At 40.3% G+C, this 18,647-nt stretch overlaps 1 protein-coding gene across 4 annotated transcripts in view; it reads left to right on the plus strand.

Moving 5' to 3' along the window:
* Nucleotides 1-18,647, plus strand: part of si:dkey-237h12.3 (teneurin-3) — a 191,238-nt gene that overhangs the window by 110,624 nt on the left and 61,967 nt on the right. For all 4 annotated transcript variants that reach the window (XM_049585086.1, XM_049585088.1, XM_049585087.1 and 1 more), the window contains 5 exons: nt 1,725-1,939; nt 7,638-7,848; nt 8,934-9,035; nt 11,286-11,480; nt 12,594-12,794. In XM_049585086.1, the coding sequence (XP_049441043.1) occupies nt 1,725-1,939; nt 7,638-7,848; nt 8,934-9,035; nt 11,286-11,480; nt 12,594-12,794 (924 nt within the window). The remainder of the gene's footprint in view (nt 1-1,724; nt 1,940-7,637; nt 7,849-8,933; nt 9,036-11,285; nt 11,481-12,593; nt 12,795-18,647) is intronic.

Here is an 18,647-nt window from a genome sequence, read left to right on the forward strand (position 1 = left end):
CGTCACTCTCGGAGGGATTGCTAACAATGGTAGCTGACATGAAAGTTTCAGTGTTTGCTTTCTCCGCTCTGGGTTCTGATCTCCGAGGACGGGGACCCACTCCCTATGTAGATATAAACGGCTCATTCTGAGGTAACAAAAAAACGGCAAATCTTATTTTCAGGTGATTATTCACTAGAGAAAACATACTTTTAATCTTACATTCCATTTCTCCTAATATACCCCTTTAAATCCTACACACTGAACATTTTACAAAAAAGGTTAAAGCATTCAAATTAAATCAAGTAAAGGTTCAAATGACGATTAAGAAAGACAAATTACAACAGCAAACCATTTGGCCCCATAAATGACAGAGTGAAATGTATGGTGCTCGATGCCCAGTCAGCCTCTACAGTTTATTGAGATCCTTCACCTTCTGAATATTAATTGACTGGTTCCAGACAGCTTTGTAGTACCTAATCATAATCTCGGAGCATTGTGTATTCAACAACAAGCAAGGCAGGCCATCTCAGCTCACCTTTACAGCAAAAGCCACCAAATTAATCTCTAAGCACACTGTGGTGTTTAGAATGCACGGCCACGAAAGCATTAATTGAGTTGAGCGGGCCAGGCAAAAGCTCAATTGTTTAAACTCGGCTAGATTTAAATCCTCATAAGTACTGCTAATTAAGATAGCATGAGGCAGGTTTTGGACTGTTTAAAGGCAATCAATAGACGGCTATTATTCTCCCCAGAGGTAAACTTGGCTTCCAGTCTTCACTTTGACTGAAGCTAAAGTGACAGGCAATGGCCTCATTACACACGCAACACTGAGGGATGCAAATAACGGAGGCCTGGCACAAACAGATACACTTGCAGCGACAGTATACGCAGGTCCACACACTGAAACACTTATCACGAGACGCAGGAGCAAAGGTTGAGTTGTTATTATGTAGAAGGACGACTCTGCGTCATCCACCTAACAAGTTAAAAGTCATTGCCACAGGAAAGAGCACAGCTGCAATCCTTCTGCAATAGCACTTTAGAAGGCAAGGACTTTAAAACGCTTTGCAGATTTTTCTTCTTAACAATGAAATCTGTTCTTGTAATTGCACCTTGCAGACTACAGTTTTTCATGTGAGCGTGAGTCACATTAAAAGCGGCCGTTTCTCAATCTTTGGCACTGTAAGGACACAGTTTAAGGACATCATTCGCAAAATTGTTTTGATTTGCTGTTATTGCTCGGGCAAGGTAGCGCTCAGTAGATCTGACAGATTCCATTTAGACCTTATCTGAGATGAGGCCTTACTCTATGAGTCATCAGGACCAGAGAAAAGATGGGAGATGCGGCCTGTTAGAGTCTTATAAAAAGCCAATTATATCTGGTCATTTTTTTCCAGTGAGCAGTGCATCATGGACCACAGGGAACCATTACTTTTAAACCTGTCTTGCTTGCTCACTGCTCATTTGGAAAAGATATGACTATCTTTATTGTTAAGTCACTGCTTGAATAAAGGCATAAGATCACCGTGGAAGGCAAAAGATAGAATGCAACATTTACTGACATCCAAGGATCAAAGACTTACATAAAAACCAAGATTGCATTTTAGATGTGAAGGTTTTACTGTAGCTGATGGTATGAAAGGATCTGCAATGACTGATTTATGCCATATCACCTTAACTATGCTGTTTTGATTCTGTAACACCTTACATGGTCTGTGTGGGGTTGTGTTTCTGTCTCCTAGGAAGGACTACAGTGCTCCATCAGGAGAACAACTCCATCGATACGGGACAGGTCGACATAGGGAAGAAGGTGGGTCAGAGCGTCCCACCGGGGGTGTTCTGGCGTTCTCAGCTCAGCATGGAGCAGCCACGCTTCCTGAAGTTCAACATCTCGGTACAGAAGAACGCACTGATTGGAGTCTATGGACGAAAGGGTCTGGCGCCATCTCACACTCAGGTAAAATAAAACGTTTTTAAATTATGTTCATCACTTTGAAAGTAAAGACACTAGTAAACTGACACCTTGTGACTCTTTAAACTGAAACTGCGTAACTTTTGAATGAAAAAAATCAGCATATTTTTCTTGCAAATGAAAAAAATTCATTTATAAGCAAGAAAATGCCTCTTTTCTTCTTCAGCAACAGGCTTACTTGGTCTGGTTCTGTCTCAGCCCATCGGAAATCTATATGATGACAATAAACCTCTGGGAGCAAGGGCCAATTTTTGGGGCTAATGTGGTGTAGCCAGCAGATATCTGAGCCAAGGCCTCCTTTTTTCGTGTGCCTTTCATTTCGGCTCATCTCTATAAACGGATATCGGCAAAAGAATGCAGAAAAAAATGTCCTGGGGGGGGGGGCTAATAAAATGTTAACCCATTGTCAGACATAGCCGATGGGCCTCTGTCTTTCCACACAGATTGTGTATCTGCTGTTCAAACATTATTGGTCAATACCACTCAGACTATAAACCAAAGCCAGAACACTTCCAATACCAAAATCTTGTCCTGTCATTGAGAAATTAGGTTTGACCAGCAGCTTACTGTTAGATAAATGGAAAACTTGGATAGATATTCTGAGTTTCAAAGGAAGGCAAAAGACTTTTACTTCATTTTGAAAAGTAAAGATAAGCTCTATTATGGACAAATATCCTGTTTTGCTTTTTGTTGAAAACAGTGGATGAAAAGTTCTGAGCAAACTGAGGCAAAATCCCGCAACTTCACCAAACGTTCTCTGTTGTTGTTTAATTGCACTTAGAATGCTTTGTTTACCCATGCATGAAGTTACTGTTTTTGGAGTTGCAATTGGGTGGGTAAGGAAAAAAAGGGTTAGGACACCTTATTAATTTGCCGGCAGTCCAAAGGCAGACACCAAAACAACTCTCAAGTAATTTTCTCAGTTCTGCTCTCTGGTGATTTAGGTCTTTTGCATCTGTAGGGCAGCATTGCTGTCAGGTTGACATTACTGGGTCAGTTCATTGACCTTAATCATAAAAATGATTTGTGGGTTAATCACTACAAGGGACCCCTTTCACGTTAAAGGTCTAGTGTGTAGGATTTGGTGGCATCTAGCAGTGAGGTTGCAGATTGTAACCAACTGAAGCAAGCCTGTAGGAGAACTGCAGTGGCCGATGCAAAAACGCGAATGGCCCTATCTTGAGCAAGTGTCTGATTGTGTTCTGGGCTATTGTAGAAACAACATGGCAGACTGCGTGTCTTATTCTAAGTCAATGAAAACACAATGATTCTTGGTTTCAGGTGTTTTTACACTATGAAAACATAGTTATGAGTGTAATATTTAATATCTGCCAGTATACCCTTTAAATCCTACACACTGGACCTTTGAACATAGTCATGTGATCAGTTGTTATTTTAAGGAATTAGCAGCTTTTAGGATGTAAAGAGGCCATTTTTTTGCATCTTATAGAAGCCTATTTCTAGGTGGAATTGGCACTGTGAATTTAGGTAAAAAAAAAAAAAAACTGATGTAAACAAGGTAAAAATATATTGTTTAATAGGACTCTTTGTCTGCCCTTATGAGGTCCCCTAATTTGAATTCATGACATGTATGCATTTGCAAATTAGAACCGGGCACTAGTTTATTTTCAGTTTTCTCCTCTCAGCTTCGATTTGCCTGTGTGGGCATGCACGTCTTTCACTTCCACTAAACGTCTGCCATTTGCAAATTGAAGTGTTTCTAAAATGCCTGATGTGTCACTTGAATGACATTTCTGGGCATCCGAATGTCCGATGTCTGGTGATGGTGATGGAAGCACTCAGACAATGGCTATTTTCCACCACACTTGACTGCAAAAGCTCTTAGCTTCACCTTCTTGACATTCTCTCTTAGTAAAGATGGGCTTCACTCAAGTGTAGACAGTTAGGGCCACTCTTTGACGGAAGGAAGTCAGATGCAAGTGACAACAGGTGAGCTGGATTGCACTTTCAAGGTGAAAAAAGGAAGCCCAACAAAATCAAAGACCAAAGGGTACTAATTAACAACACACTACTTTTATGTCTCCAGCAATTGTTGTACAGACACTCAAGCTTGTCAATGCTGGACATTGTGTCCATTGTGGCCACCTCTAAATTACATACTGTTCAGGAACCAGGGGCACGAATCAATGCATTTACTTAACTGAGCATGAAAGACCCCAATGAGAGATATTGACTGTTCGTCGTATTCACAGCTTGGAAGACAAGACAACATTTAAGTGCAACAGCTTTTCCACCTTTCTCAAACATAGACTTCCTCCGTCTGCTATTGAATGTCTGTCCGCGCTGATACAAACCAAACAAGTTAGAAGAAACAAACTTTTGTAGTTTATTTCCCAAGAATTTACAATCAGTTGGTATCAATTGCCGGGCTAAGTTCACTCAATCTAAAGTCTAGAGAATTTGCAGGCTGTGAGCGTTCCCCCTCTGTCCGTGGGGCATCCGGCAGTCTCTCCACGCTTGGTCTCTTGCCTGTTATTCACTGGTATTGTTGGATTGAGATGAGTTGGGGGGCTTTCACACCGCCTAATCGAGATGTATGCACTTGGCCAGGAGGTTTAGGGCTCGTGGGATGAACTGTTTTATTACTTCCCCCTCAAGCCAACAACACAAAGAAGTCAACTTCCGCCAGGTTAATATCCCTCCCCTGCCCCCCTGCTCTACTCAAAGGGGTTTAAATCACAGTGTTGACTTCACCTGCCCCTCACATAATGCTCTCTTTCCTATCGTTTGCAAGTCAACAGAAAGGTTGCCTGGGTCCGTGTTTGTCACATTCCTGAGCATTAAATCCTGTTTTAATGTATTTCCTCGTCCCTTTTCTTTCAGCTGTTTCGAGGTTCATTGTATTTCTGTGAAACTGGCTGTCGTGCACGTACTGATTTAAAGCTGCAATAATTAATTTTTGGCCAGAAGACAAAGAAGAGCTCAATAACAAGATGACAGATGGAAAGCGCAGACATATGATCAGCTTATTCAGTTGTTTTGCCTTAAGTGTTTCTGACTTACAAATCAGATAGAAACAGAGCTACACCAGCATCCATCAGGAGTTGTGTTTCTGCCCACCTGATGAATGTTAGTCCAACATTTACTCTTCTTTCAGCTCTGCTTTTGTCTCCAACAACTCTTGAGAAAACAATATCTACTTCTTTAGCAGCTACCAGCAGGTTTCTATCTTTGTCTGTTTGGTGTTTGGTGCTAGGCAGGTAGTGCACAGCGAGTTCATCACTTTTTTTTTTCTTTTTTTTTCTTTCTGAGAACGGCTTGCTGCTGCCTCTGGAAATTGGTTGGTTGGTGAGGGGTTGTTTTGATTTTATTGCAGGCCATGAAACGATGCAATGAGCTGAAAGAAGCTAAAAAGCTCAATATGTGGATTTAGGTCGAAACTGGTCATTTATTCTGGGGTCCTGTGGATTTTTAGAAAGTCTTAAAAGGCATTGAAGTCATGACATTTTAGGCGTTTTCGCCACAAAATGGGGGTGGAGTGCAAGAGGTTAAAAGGCATTGAAGTCATTAATCTAAAAATCAGGCCTTCAGTGGTATTAAAATGTCTTCAATCAATCTTTCTAAAGTGATAATGCTAAGACATCGTAAGAAGAATTTTATTCATCTTCTTTTGAGTAATTTACCAAATTCCTCTCGCAATAACGTCACACAGATCAGAATAGTGAAACCTACATCACGATCAACTGTCTGCTAGTTAGCTGTCACTGTACTCTGAACGACATGGGGAAATACAGATTCCACAAAAATTAGCTATTTAACCAGGATTTCTCATTATGGCTGAAACAAATATGGGGCAAAGCATACAAGGCAATGCAAAAACCTTTTGAAATACACAATGTGGGAATCAAGGTAATGGAATTTCAGCATGCAGAGTGAGAAACACAAAATCGCCAAGGACACCACCAACAAACGTCAGCTACATCCCAGTTCTGTTGATGGTGGTTTTTGTTCTTCTTTTCTTTACTTTTTGTTATTGTGAAATTGGTGTAAAATTTAATTCTGAGTGGCATTAAAAAGTCCTAAATCTATCTCGCCTCAAGCCGTAGGGCCTTAAAAATATTAATTAATACAGCTTTGAAAAAAACAAGGGTTCATTTGCAAAAATGAATATCTGTTTTTTATTTATTTTCCTAAAATCATGTTTTATGTTTGTGTGTGTGTACAAACCAGGGGATATCAGTCAAAGTTTTTAAATTTTAATAAATGTAATAAATAATTATAAAATAAAATAATTTAATAAACAATTTTTTATGAGGAAAAAATTTTTAAGTACCAACATTTCTTGAATGTTCCCATATTTTATTATTCTAAGGACAGACTCTTGCTGATCTGCTACAGAATTATTTTGTTTTTTGCTTGAATTTTTATCATTTGACACATCACTTTAAACGGGTTATTCTTACAAATCTGGCATTTTTCAGTCAAAAATCAATGGCTGAGCAGTTCATTAAAGCTCTCTGCAACAGCCTCATCATTAGATTTAAATCTAAGCTCTACTGAAAAACCAGCCACAGTGCCAATCTGTATGCATCACAGTCTGACTCTCTTCCACCCTGAGTCTTCACTATGGGCTCAGTACATCTGCGTAGCTAACAACTGCCTCAGCCAAGGGATGTGTCTGCATCTGCTGTGCTCCTCTGCAGCCTATAGCCTGTTTGGAGGGATAGCTGGTATGTGTTACACTGTTTTGTACTGCAGTGCTCTGTACCCTACAGCCTCACTCAAAATGAGGCTCAGGTGTTGAGCAGGTGCAGTGAGAGCAGATGCGCCGCTTTACTCGTTTCACTTGGCAGGAATGACTCGTTACTCCTTGTTTACCCCGTAAATCAACGTTTGTTACGAAAAAAAAAATAGTCTGTTATACTGCAACATATAGGAGTGAAATAAGCCTGAGATATGTGCTGTGTTAAATTGAGTTTTACTGTGTACGTTAGTTAAGAGTAAAAAGATTCTGACCTTATGAACAAGGACATGAATCACTCAGTATTTACTGCAGCACATATTACACATAATAAAAACAAACAGTAAAATAATTAAAACATATCAAACACTAATAACAGTTTCCTTTCAAATTTAATTAAAAGACGATGAATAAAATTGTGCATCGATGTCATTGAAGAAAGCTTTTCACTTAATTTATCCTTTTATTTGTATTTCATTCAGGTACTCGTAGTGAATAACTCAGAATTTTAAGTTTATGCATCTCCACAGTACATCTTCAATGTTAATTTAACAGATTATAACAAACACATTGCCAGAGTATCTCTAAGTGCACTCCTGTCAGAGTTAACAATATATTTTTGGAATATTTTTAGAGCATTAGCCCCAGAGCCATATCAGCTCTATCAGCACACAAACAACCCTCCAAACAACATCTATCAACTCCAAATAACTGCCACTGAAAAATCAACATTTATTATACTCGAATATTTGCCGGGTACACAAACCTGTTCTGGTTGTGTCTTGCATTACGACTTTGAAGAGTTCCTCTCAGACTGTTAGTGAAATCACCAGAGGAGCTGCATACAAAGCATCCACTAGAAGGAAATATAAACTTTTTGAACTCTCTCGCCTCTTCACTGCCTGATTTAATCATACCAACATTAAAATAATCATCTGCATCTGTCGAAATCTGTTCTGGGTGTTTGTTTGTTTTTTCCAGTATGACTTTGTGGAGCTACTGGACGGCAGTCGGCTTATCGCTAAAGAGCATCGGACTCAGAGCGAACAAGAGACGAGGGCCCGGCTGGATCATCCGGTCACCGTCCACCAAGCGGGATTCATCCAGTACCTGGACTCAGGTGTGTGGCACCTGGCGTTTTATAATGACGGACGGAGTGCGGAGACAGTGTCCTATAACACCATCATCCAGGGTAAGGGGACACACATCTGCTGCTGATGAGTGTGATTGGAATGATGTGTAATGACATGTTTGGAAGACTTTAATTTCCTTTAAACAGCTGCGCCTGCATGAGCAAACAGTTAGGTTGTTAGAATTCTGTCTCCCCCACAAACAAGCTGAGCCTCATAAACTTAAAGCCACCTAGGAGGCAGATCTAAGTTTCCATTGGAGGGTAGTGGATTATTGTGCTCGACACTATAATACGAGACCATACACAGCATTGATCCTTCCCCTCCTAACAACCTCTTCAGCGTTCTGAAGTCTGTGAAATTTCCTTGTGGGTTTTGAGGTAGGAAAAGCACTAAGGTTGAGGGTTTTTTTCTATTTCCTTCGGGGAGTCCCATTGATCCGACCCTACAAATATGAAGGTATCGATGTGCAAGGTCAAAATTGCCTGGGTCCGACACTGGCTCAATGAACATCCAATACAAGTCAGAGTAATAACAAAAAAGTTTGCCCTCTTAACGCCGATCAAAATGAGGGCCCTGGTCTTTTGGGGCCACCGTTCATGAGCGATGGTCTGTTGAATGAACACAAGATCTGTCTGTAGGATATGTCAGATTAACTTCAACTCAGAGAGGATTTGTGCTGTAAACACTCAGGAGATTGCATGGCTCGGGCATGATCAGTCATTCAAGGGGCTGAAGGGGGAGGATGAGGCAGCAGAGGAGACAGGAGGAGAGCAAAATGTGTCAAGGAAATGGAATTATTTGGTCTAATTTAAAATGCCCGTGTGGCTTTAACTTAACATGGCGTCGATGCGAGGAGTGGGGCTGCAGCATGCATGTTATGGAGGCTTAGACCTTAGTGGGACATGGACAAATAGCTGTAAATGTATGCTGTGCCTGATACGAGTGCTGCAGATAAGGGATGCTTAGAAAGGCTGAATTCATGCAGGGGGAGAAAAAAAGAAAAGTTAGTATCTGGGTTGTCTCGCAGTATTTCTTAAACTGTACAGTTGTCAAATGTTATATTAAGGAGGAATTTCAGATTTGCTATAATATGACAATCCAATGAGTTATTAATAGTCTGACTCTCTCACTGCTGTGCCCACAGAATCTGTCACGGAGTGCACACACAACTGTTACGGGAACGGAGAGTGTGTGGCGGGATCGTGTCACTGCTTCCCAGGATTCATAGGGCCATACTGTTCCAGAGGTAATTATTAAGCCCATATATTACTCTTATTCTGTTCATTCAGCAGCTGATTTAAAGTGTCAGCTACACCACATTTTGAGAAATATATATTTTTGTCCCTTTATCTGTAGTGATGTCCAGCTGTGTTGATTTGTTGTGGTTTTATTTGCTCAGTTTTCTTGAGATATTTGTTGCCACTTCAGCGTAATGAAAGTGAATGGAATTTTGTTTAGTGCCCAAATATTGGGAGAAAAATGGTGTATCATACTACCATCAATAAATTGTCTAGGCTGATGTATTGGCCAATAATGGCTTATTGCAGACATATATTAATAATTGGCATATATGTCAGCTGATAACTTTAAAATCCGATATCAATCAGGCTCTATTGTCTCAGTTACTCTGACTAATCTACATAACTGTCCCGAGCTGTTTTAATTAAAACTACAAAAAGTCATTTTGAAAACTATTGAAACATTTTTAAACCACAAAGCACAAAAGAATTAATTTGTTTCACCTCCATTGTATTTGAGTAACGCCCAATATCTCAGAGACGTTTACGTCAAACACATTATTTTCCTCATACTGGAATTCCTGTATTCACCCTCTGATTGAGACACTCTTTTTGTCTCGATAAGCCCCATCCCGAAAAAAGCCTAGTCTGCTCTGATTTGTCAGCGTTTATGGGTTTTTCGTATTTCAGCGTTTTTGCACCGTCATAGAATGATGTGGGAAGACGTTCATTTGTAGGCCAACCTGGACATTAACATAGCCCTGGTTCCATCGACAAAAAGCCAATGGGATTTTGCCATCACGTTACAGAATATTACTGCAGAAAATAATATTGCAGAAAATAAGCTCTGTCGTCAGCAAAAGTTTAGGATACTAACACGTTTTCTTCAGCAAGATAATCTTCACAAATTAACACCACTTTTATGATTTTTGAAGCATAAATGCAATCACCAGAAGTAAAAAGCTAACCTTGGGCTATAAATAAACTACACCACGGTCACATGACTTTAACATCACCACATCGAAGAGGCTGTAAAGCCATGTTTTGAGTGATGACGTTCTGTAGTCTCATTCAGCCACCTGTTAGCAACTGCTGTAAAGCTTCAAAATTCACAAGTGGGGTATTTACTGACTAACCACAGACCTTATTTCAGGCATCTAGCCAAACACCCATTCAAAAACCCCATTGACTTTGAGGCGAGGGAACCGCACCACTCTATCGCAGCCGGGGAACGACTGTAACGGAGAATAGCAGCTCTCACTAGTGTGAAAAATCACTTGTAAATTACTTCTAAACACAGACAGACATGTTCCAGCAGGAATATGATCCAAATCGAGGAGATCAGCAATCATGATGACATGTTTCCCTGACGCCATATGTAGCAGTGCAGGCTACACAAAGACACTATTATACCTGGAGCAGATTACCATATAAAGAAATGAGTTACGAGCTGAGGTCATCTCGTAGCCAAAGTAGAAAGAAAAAAAAACAAACGTTTGAAACAGAATATTCAGAGCAGTCGCAGGTTTTGGCTCACTTGGATTACTTTTACATACGTTTACCTCGTTACTTGAAACCTAGGCCATGTTAAATATGAAAATCCAGTGTTATTACATCATATATTTGTGACAGAAAATATGGAAAAGCAGAGTAGGTCTGCTTTAAATGACCACTTAGATATCATTGAGAACATGCTTAATCATTTTGCTGCCAGCAGTTAGATGAGACAATAGATACCAGTCTCATGTCTGTGTACTATATATGTAGCAGTAATATGTGATGTGTGATCAGTAACTTCCTGGAGTGTCTGCTCATTTTGCCTCGCAACATAAAAGAAATAGTCTGAGACATGTCCCTTCGTAAAACGGCCAATTGCTGTTGTCATTTAATTCTTTGGCTGTTGTACGGATTAAACAAACAAGATATGACGTGTCAATAAGTGAGCTCTGGAGGTGCTGTGAGGCAGATTTTGTTACCTTTGTACAGAGCCAGGCTCACTGTCGACCCTTATTTCCAATCTTTATGCAAAGCCTATCAGCATGTTGCATTTATAACGTATATGAGAGAGTGGTATCAATCGAACTCATGTAATTTTCTGCAAATCATGAAAAACTTTTCCCTTAAAAATGGATTACAGCTGCATTATATAAAATAAGATGAAGAACATTGAAGATAATTTGACATCTGCCTTAAAATAAAGTAACACCACCACCCTACTGATATCAAATAACATGAATTCTGTGAACCTGTTTCCTCAGCCGCCTGTCCAGTCCTGTGCAGCGGTAATGGCCAGTACACCAGGGGGCGCTGTCAATGCTACAGTGGCTGGAAGGGCACTGAGTGTGACGTCCCTGCCTCCCAGTGTATCGATCCTCAATGCGGGGGACACGGACTGTGCGTGGCAGGCAACTGTGTGTGCAACACCGGCCACAAAGGACCCAACTGTGAACAAGGTAAATGGTGAGAAAGAAAAGCGTCTTCCCATTGGATTGGACGCAGCTAGATGCAACATATTTCTGTGTGAAGCTCAGGGGGAATCGACACAGTCCATTGGTGAAACAATCGGTTGTTTTCAACTCCACCGAGCGGATAATGCTTTAGATGTTGTTATTGATACCATGTGTATAAATTAACTCCCTCTTAGTGTTCAGACCACATGAGGGTACAAGCTGGAACAGATTGTGCAGGGCCCGTTGATGCAGTCACCTATTGGAATGCTCCACAGTTGAAGACACCTGTTAAAATCGATCAGTCAATAGCATCTGTTCCTCTGTTTATTGAGAAAGGGCTTTTTCTTTGGTGTCAACCTTTTCCGCCTCCCCCTTCACTCCAATGCATTTAACTTTATTGATCCCCATGCAGACAAAAGACAATTATCAGCTCAGATTTACATGTGTGGCTCTTTGACCTTAAACGTAAAAAGCTATTGGGTTTGCTAAATGAGCTTATTGTGGTTTTGTTTGAAGTGAGGCAATATTGGAAGGAAACATAGATGGGAGGATGGACGCATTTGTAGTTCCAAGCTTGCATGTAAGGGCTCCAGTGTGATGAATTGGTTCAGGTAAATAATCAATATCAGTGTCCAAGGAGATGGGGGGATTGCACAGAGCAATCAGCTCCTGAGGAAGCACATTGATGTCGTCACAAATTATCCCTTTGGGTTGATTATGTTGGTCATAATTGCCAATTATTAACCTAGATCAGCAAGTTGATCTGCAAATTGTTAATAGTAATTGATTATATCTGTCTAGACACTAATTGTGCCCCTTTTCCTGGTGCCTATAATGGAGCATAATTATGCTGTCAGTATATTGGAAGTACCCTGTAATATACCGTAGAGGAGCCAGTAGAACATAGGGTGGAAAATTACTACCAGCCACCACTAAACACTGCAAAATTTTCAGCCGTGGCTCACCAGCCATCATCTGGCGCTGGAGCACTTCCACTCCTAAAAAACGATTTTGGCCGGTAGCAGAGTCAAACTGTCCGGGGTAAATAAGTAGCTTTGATGCGCTGTCTAGAAGATGTGGTAAACTAATATCCTCGTCATCCTCGTGTTTCCGCAGTAGACTGTGTGGATCCAACATGCTCCGGTCACGGAGCCTGTCATCACGGTGAGTGCCACTGCAACCCGGGCTGGGGAGGGATCAGCTGTGAGATCCTGAAGAGCACTTGTCCGGAGCAGTGCTCCAGTCACGGCACCTTCAGCACTGACTCGGGAACCTGCGTCTGCGAGGCCAACTGGACAGGAGCCGACTGCTCCATAGGTCAGAGCACATGTCACTCTCATGTCATCACATTAAGCTTTTATGCAGTTTTTTCATGCAACTTACTGTGGGGCTGCACTTAAAGATTACTTTCATAATTAATCTGCCAATAATTTCCTCAATTAATATTTTATGTGGGGCAGCTGTGGCTCAGGAGGTAGAGTGGGTTGTCTACTAATCAGAGGAGCGGTGACTCGATCCCTGGCTCCTCCAGTCTGCATGTTGAAGTGTCCTTGGGCAAGATACTGGACCCCAAATTGCTGTGTGAATATGTGTGAATGGTTAACTGAGTGGCAGGTGGCACCTTGTGTGGTAGCTTCAGCCACCAGTGTGTGATCTGACATCTCCTTATTGCTCATTTTTTTTGTCCCAAACTTAAATATATTGAATTAACAATCACAAATGAAAAGAAAAGCAACAGATCTTTACATTTGAGAAGCTGGAACAAGGGTATGTTTGGCTTTTTAATTAAAAATAAAAGTACTTTAATGATTTATAAATTATCTAAACTGATGCAGATTATTTTTGTTCTGATTTACTCATTGGTTAAACAACTTATCGTCTAAACTCCAATGTGATTTTAACTATTCTGATAACTTAAGTACTTGTTTTTAGAAAATGTGACAGTCTCTGTCTTTATATGGAAGTTTTTAAAGGCATTACATTGGCTTTAAAAGAATTACATGACCTATTTATCCACTCAAAGTTATAATCTGCAAAGTATTTAATTTCATTCATTCAGGTATTGACAGTGCAGTGTTATTTGTACGGTACCAACAAATCCCTTGCAAACAGTACAGTCAATTCTATAATGTCTGTTTTCGTAGATAATGTTTGAGTTTCTCTGACAAATAATTAGCACCAAATTCTTTCTGTATTTACTCCAAACAAACTCCTCCCTTGCTGTGCACAGACACCAGGTGTCCACAACAGCATCTGTATGAGCCCTTATTAACAAGCTGTAGGTTGAAATGGAGGATCTATCTCATGCAGTACATTATGTCTACATGTGGGTGTCTCTGGGGATAATTATTCAGCTTTGGAATCCAAAAAGATAAAAATATGAGGGGGGGGGGATATATGCTTTAATCTTTAATAATTAAAAAAAACCCTCCAATTTTAAGTGATTAATCATCTCTGTTTGTGAAATATCATTTAGTGAACATCAGAGGAGAATTTGTTTTCCTAAATGAATATGTCACATTTTGAAATGAAACTCTTTGAATAGCAGTCAAATCTGTTATCTTTCAGCTTTTCCCCCCACAGGTAAACATGCAGGAACCAACATTATTAATTGGAAAGTCTGGGTTTGCTCCAAAGATGATGAATGAAAGCCTGACTTATTGAAGTTTTTCATCTCACATGAGCTATGTGCACATGCTGCAGTACTTTCAGGGCTGTGCTTTATGAGCACCAGGTTACATCTGTCCTAAATCATCTTCAGTTAAGTTTTACTTTGGTGTAATCAAAATAGAAGATGTAGACATTTAAACTAATGTAAGAAAGCCACAATAAAAAAACAAGTGCTCTTGTAATGATGAGGATGTTTTCACAACAAGCATGTTTTAAACTGTTAAAGATGTAGTTGGTAACCTCTATAAAAATAACTTTGTCACATTAGCTGCAACTGTCACTACATTCAGATGGCAGTACTCTAGACAAATGGTGTGTGAAAATAATCACGCTCCTCCTCCTCCTCCTCGTAGTGCATCTAACAGCACCTAAAGGAATCCACTGCACATGAATGAAAACAACCAATCAGAGCCGAGGAGTCTCAAAAGCAGCTGTCAGTCATGTCATTCACAGCTCGTGAACTGCGGTCAAACTACGCAGCACTGATCAAATATGAATCAAGATTCTGTTGCTGCATTTCCTATTTCTTGCCTCACATGTTTTCAGAAACACATATTAGAGTACCGTTTAGCTATAAGATGAGAAATGAGGGGAGTGTTTTATTTTGGCTCTGACAAACTTTCTGATTTTACAGCTAAACGTTTATTCATTCAATTTCCCTAACTGCGTATCCTGTTATGGGTCACTGGTGTGCTGGAGCCTATCCCAGCTGACACTGGGTGAGAGGCGGGATTCTCTCTGGACAGGTCGCCAGACTATCACAGGGCTGACACATACAGACAGACAACCATTCACACCTACGGACAATTTAGAGTCACCGATTAACCTGCATGTCTTTGTACTGTGGGAGGAAGCTGGAGCACCCAGAGAAAACCCATGCTGGGGAGAACATGCAAACTCCACACCCCAGGTTTTTAATCAGGAATCCTCTTGCTGTGAGGTGACAATGCTAAGCACTGCACCCATGCTGCCAGACAGCTAAACAGTACACTAAAATATTATTCTGAACATACCTGAGGTGAGAAATAAACAACGCAGTACAGGGTTCTTACAGCTTAAGGCAAGCTAGATTTAAAACTTTTTTAAATGCCACTTGCAAAGAAATTTAAGACCAATTCTGTAATAACCACAACTGAAGGGAAGCTGTGCTAGAGACCTCGACTCTGATTGGTTGTTTTCCTTCAGCCGCAGTAGATTCTAGTAAATGCCATTAAAAGAACTGTAAGAGGAAAGAGTGACCTGATTTTATTCACAGATTATCTGTCTCATGTACTTCTGTGTGGATGTAGTGACAGTTTCAACAGAAGTTGTTGTTTTGAAAGTTACCAACTGTAGCTTTGATACCAACTCTGTATTTTTAAGGCAACTTGATTCATGAATCCATGCGAGAACAAAAACAGCAACAAACACTGAAATGCCTCAAATGTCTCAGTTTTGGTGCAGGCAGGAGAAAGAAAGAAATCTGGACCCACAGATAACAAACCAGCGACAAAGGCCTTCACAGGTATGAGGAGACAGATGTTGACATCCGATAGCCAGGAGTCAATCATGCTTGGAAAGTGTTGTGTAACGAAAGAAAAGATAGAGAGAAGCTCGGTCTAGACTTCTGCTCATATTTAGTATTCTTTACTGCAGTATATTCACAAGAGAAGTTTAAAAAAAAAAAAAAAGTGTCACAAGAACTGATATTCATTATCAAGCAACATGTGAATCCCTGTGATAGTCACTTTGATTTTCTTTCAGTTTGGTAGTTTGAACCAAAATAAATCTGCTTCATTATGTTTTGGACTAAATAAATCAAACTGTGGGTGCGATCACACCCTTTAAGTTTGGTAATCAACACTTGTAGGACGTGCTGATTTTGAAACAGAGCATATGTTGACAACAAAGCTTTGACTCCACACGTTAACTCTCCTGTGACCCAGCATATGTTCTGTTTGAAATTCAACACAAACCTGCGTTGTTTTCAGAAAGACTTATAGATTTGTTCAGAACCTTTGCCAGTGTGTTTTATAGCAGCTTTGGGTTTTTTAGGGGAGAGGAGACAATTGTGTATTCCCATCTGCTCGCAGCAGAGCTTCTTCATTTGTTACCGGCTTTGTATTCGGAGGGTTTGGCTTTCGACACAGGTAGGTGACATGTTAGTTCAAAGGCTGGCCCCTCCCATCTGTTATCTGCGCATGAGGTGCACGTGATTTATGCTCCGTTTCCCATTTCAGAATAGACTCATTCTCTGTGTGTTGAACCCAGAAACAGACACAGTGGCCGCGCTGAGTCGAACAATTAAAAGCAGAAGTTGCCGTTTGTTTCTGTCAGTGTAAAAGGCTGTCGAATGTATTTCTCCTGGCTGAAATTCAATTGAAAATTAAATCATATGGAGGCTGGGTGGTGTGTTTGAGATGATAGATGCTTCTGTAGACATTTTAAAGCAGCATGCAGCCTGTTTGGTCAGAGACCAGAAAGAAAGAATGATTGTTTTGGAGAACGAGGAGTTTTTTCTTTCTTTCTTTCTTTCTTTTGTGTCTCGCTGTATTTTCTTCTTTTAAAGAGAGGTAATTTGTTATTCTGTTAAAGCTTTCAAAATTCCAGGCACAATCCTCTCACTCAGCAAGATATCTCAGGCTTGTCAATACTAGAACTGACTGAGCCGGTGCGGTCCAAAAGTTACGGTTTACCCACCTGGGCGGGTGGAGAATTCCTTCTTAATTAATGCTGCGGTTCTTCTTCAATTAAATAAACTTTAATTAACAAGCGAGAAGCATGGATCGACCGCCCACAACCCCTATCCAGCTTGAGTCAGGGGCATGTTAAAGGCAGATAAACACTTTTGGACTAATGAAAAATTGATTGCATAGATTCTATGGGAAGGAGGTATCCCTTTGGAATCAAATGACTCCCCTCCAGAGGCATGCTTAATATTCTACAGTGTCGACCCGACTTAATCAGAACCATCCAAGGTCTCTCAATCGAAGAAAAACTCTATTGAGAGAGCTGGAAACGGACTGCTAAAAGAGCCTCAGTAAAGGGGAGTGTGTGGAAAGCAGTGGGGGTAGATTAGCTTAAAAAAATAATAAAAATACATGAACAAAATGAGTACATATTTTATCCCTGGCTTGCTACATTTTGGGCAGCAGAATTATGTCTCTTGGCTTACTTGCTTTTCCTGAAGGCAATACCAAGTTTTTAAAAAGTCACAAACTTTTCCGTTATGGGGCTATATAAATTTCCTGGAGCATCTAGTAACTTAGAATTTGAGGACATACTTGAGCTACTTTCCTCTAGCACACTGACGGCTGTTGTCGCAACGGAAAGCTTTACGGCTCTTGTGTTCAAAAAGCTTTGATAGAAGCTCTTGGTTCCAGTAAATGAACATTTCTTATTCTCTCACAACAGCAGCCACAGCTTGTTGAGCGTTAGCTTTAGCCTGGTACAGACTGATTTGCTTACCACCCGTGGATTCAATCATTTGAATTCTACTTCTCTGAAGATAACACGGATTCATAGCAGATGCTCTGCTGTTTCCGATGCTCCGTACTTGAAGAAATCATGTTGATCTAACATCTCTCCGAGTCCAGACATAAGAACCTGCTTAAATCCCTAACCCTCGCCTCAGTCTGCCAAGACTCCATGCAAATCAGCCTCCAGAATATGTAAAACCTGCAAAGTGGTTGTTTTGGAAGTGTTTAGATGCACAAAGTAATTGCTGTGCTTTACTGTTCTTGTGCTCTGACTTAAGACTTTTTGAGCATCTTCATTTTATTTCAGGGTGTCTGCACTGCATGGGGGAGTAAAGTGACCTATGAAATTACTGCAGGCTTTGATAAAGATGAGTTAAATTGGCTGCAGGAAGAACAATTACAAAAATAACCTGTGTTGCTCTTGCATAGGCATGGAAATAAATCTATTATTCCACTGTGATTATTCAGAGCAATACTTATATATTGTGTGATAGGCTTTGATGTAATTTCAGATGGAAAAAAAGTGGTGGTTGCACTGATTGGAAGCGTTTGTTGATAAGCTAATTGAAGTCCTTCAGAATTTGTTGCTGAGCAGTTTTAACATAAAATACACGTAAACTGAATCAGATCATAAAGACACACACACAGAGTTTCTTTCTGCTCTTCTGCATAGAGTTTTATCTCTTTAAAGTGTATTCTAACATGCACTCATTACATTTGAATTGGTTTTAATGCGAGCTGATGGGACTGTGTTGCTGTGGTGGTTTACAAATTAAATGTCAAGCACTGAGAATTTGACAGACTTTATTATTGCCGGAACCCATAAAAGTAATAATGCTATAAATCAAGAATTTCATACTTTTTTTGGCAGAAGATTTATCCTCTTTCTTTTCTCATTCTCAACTATTCATTGTGTATTTTGGCACGGTGGCAGCCAAATAAAAGCTGATTGTGTTTCAATGCCCTGACATGTCGTATGTCAACTGCGTGTCCTGCTTTACACACATTTTTTACTGGTGTCCATAAAGCAATAGAAAGCAGT

This window comes from Epinephelus fuscoguttatus, linkage group LG9 (assembly GCF_011397635.1).
Source record: "Epinephelus fuscoguttatus linkage group LG9, E.fuscoguttatus.final_Chr_v1".
NCBI classification, from domain to species: Eukaryota; Metazoa; Chordata; class Actinopteri; order Perciformes; family Serranidae; genus Epinephelus; species Epinephelus fuscoguttatus.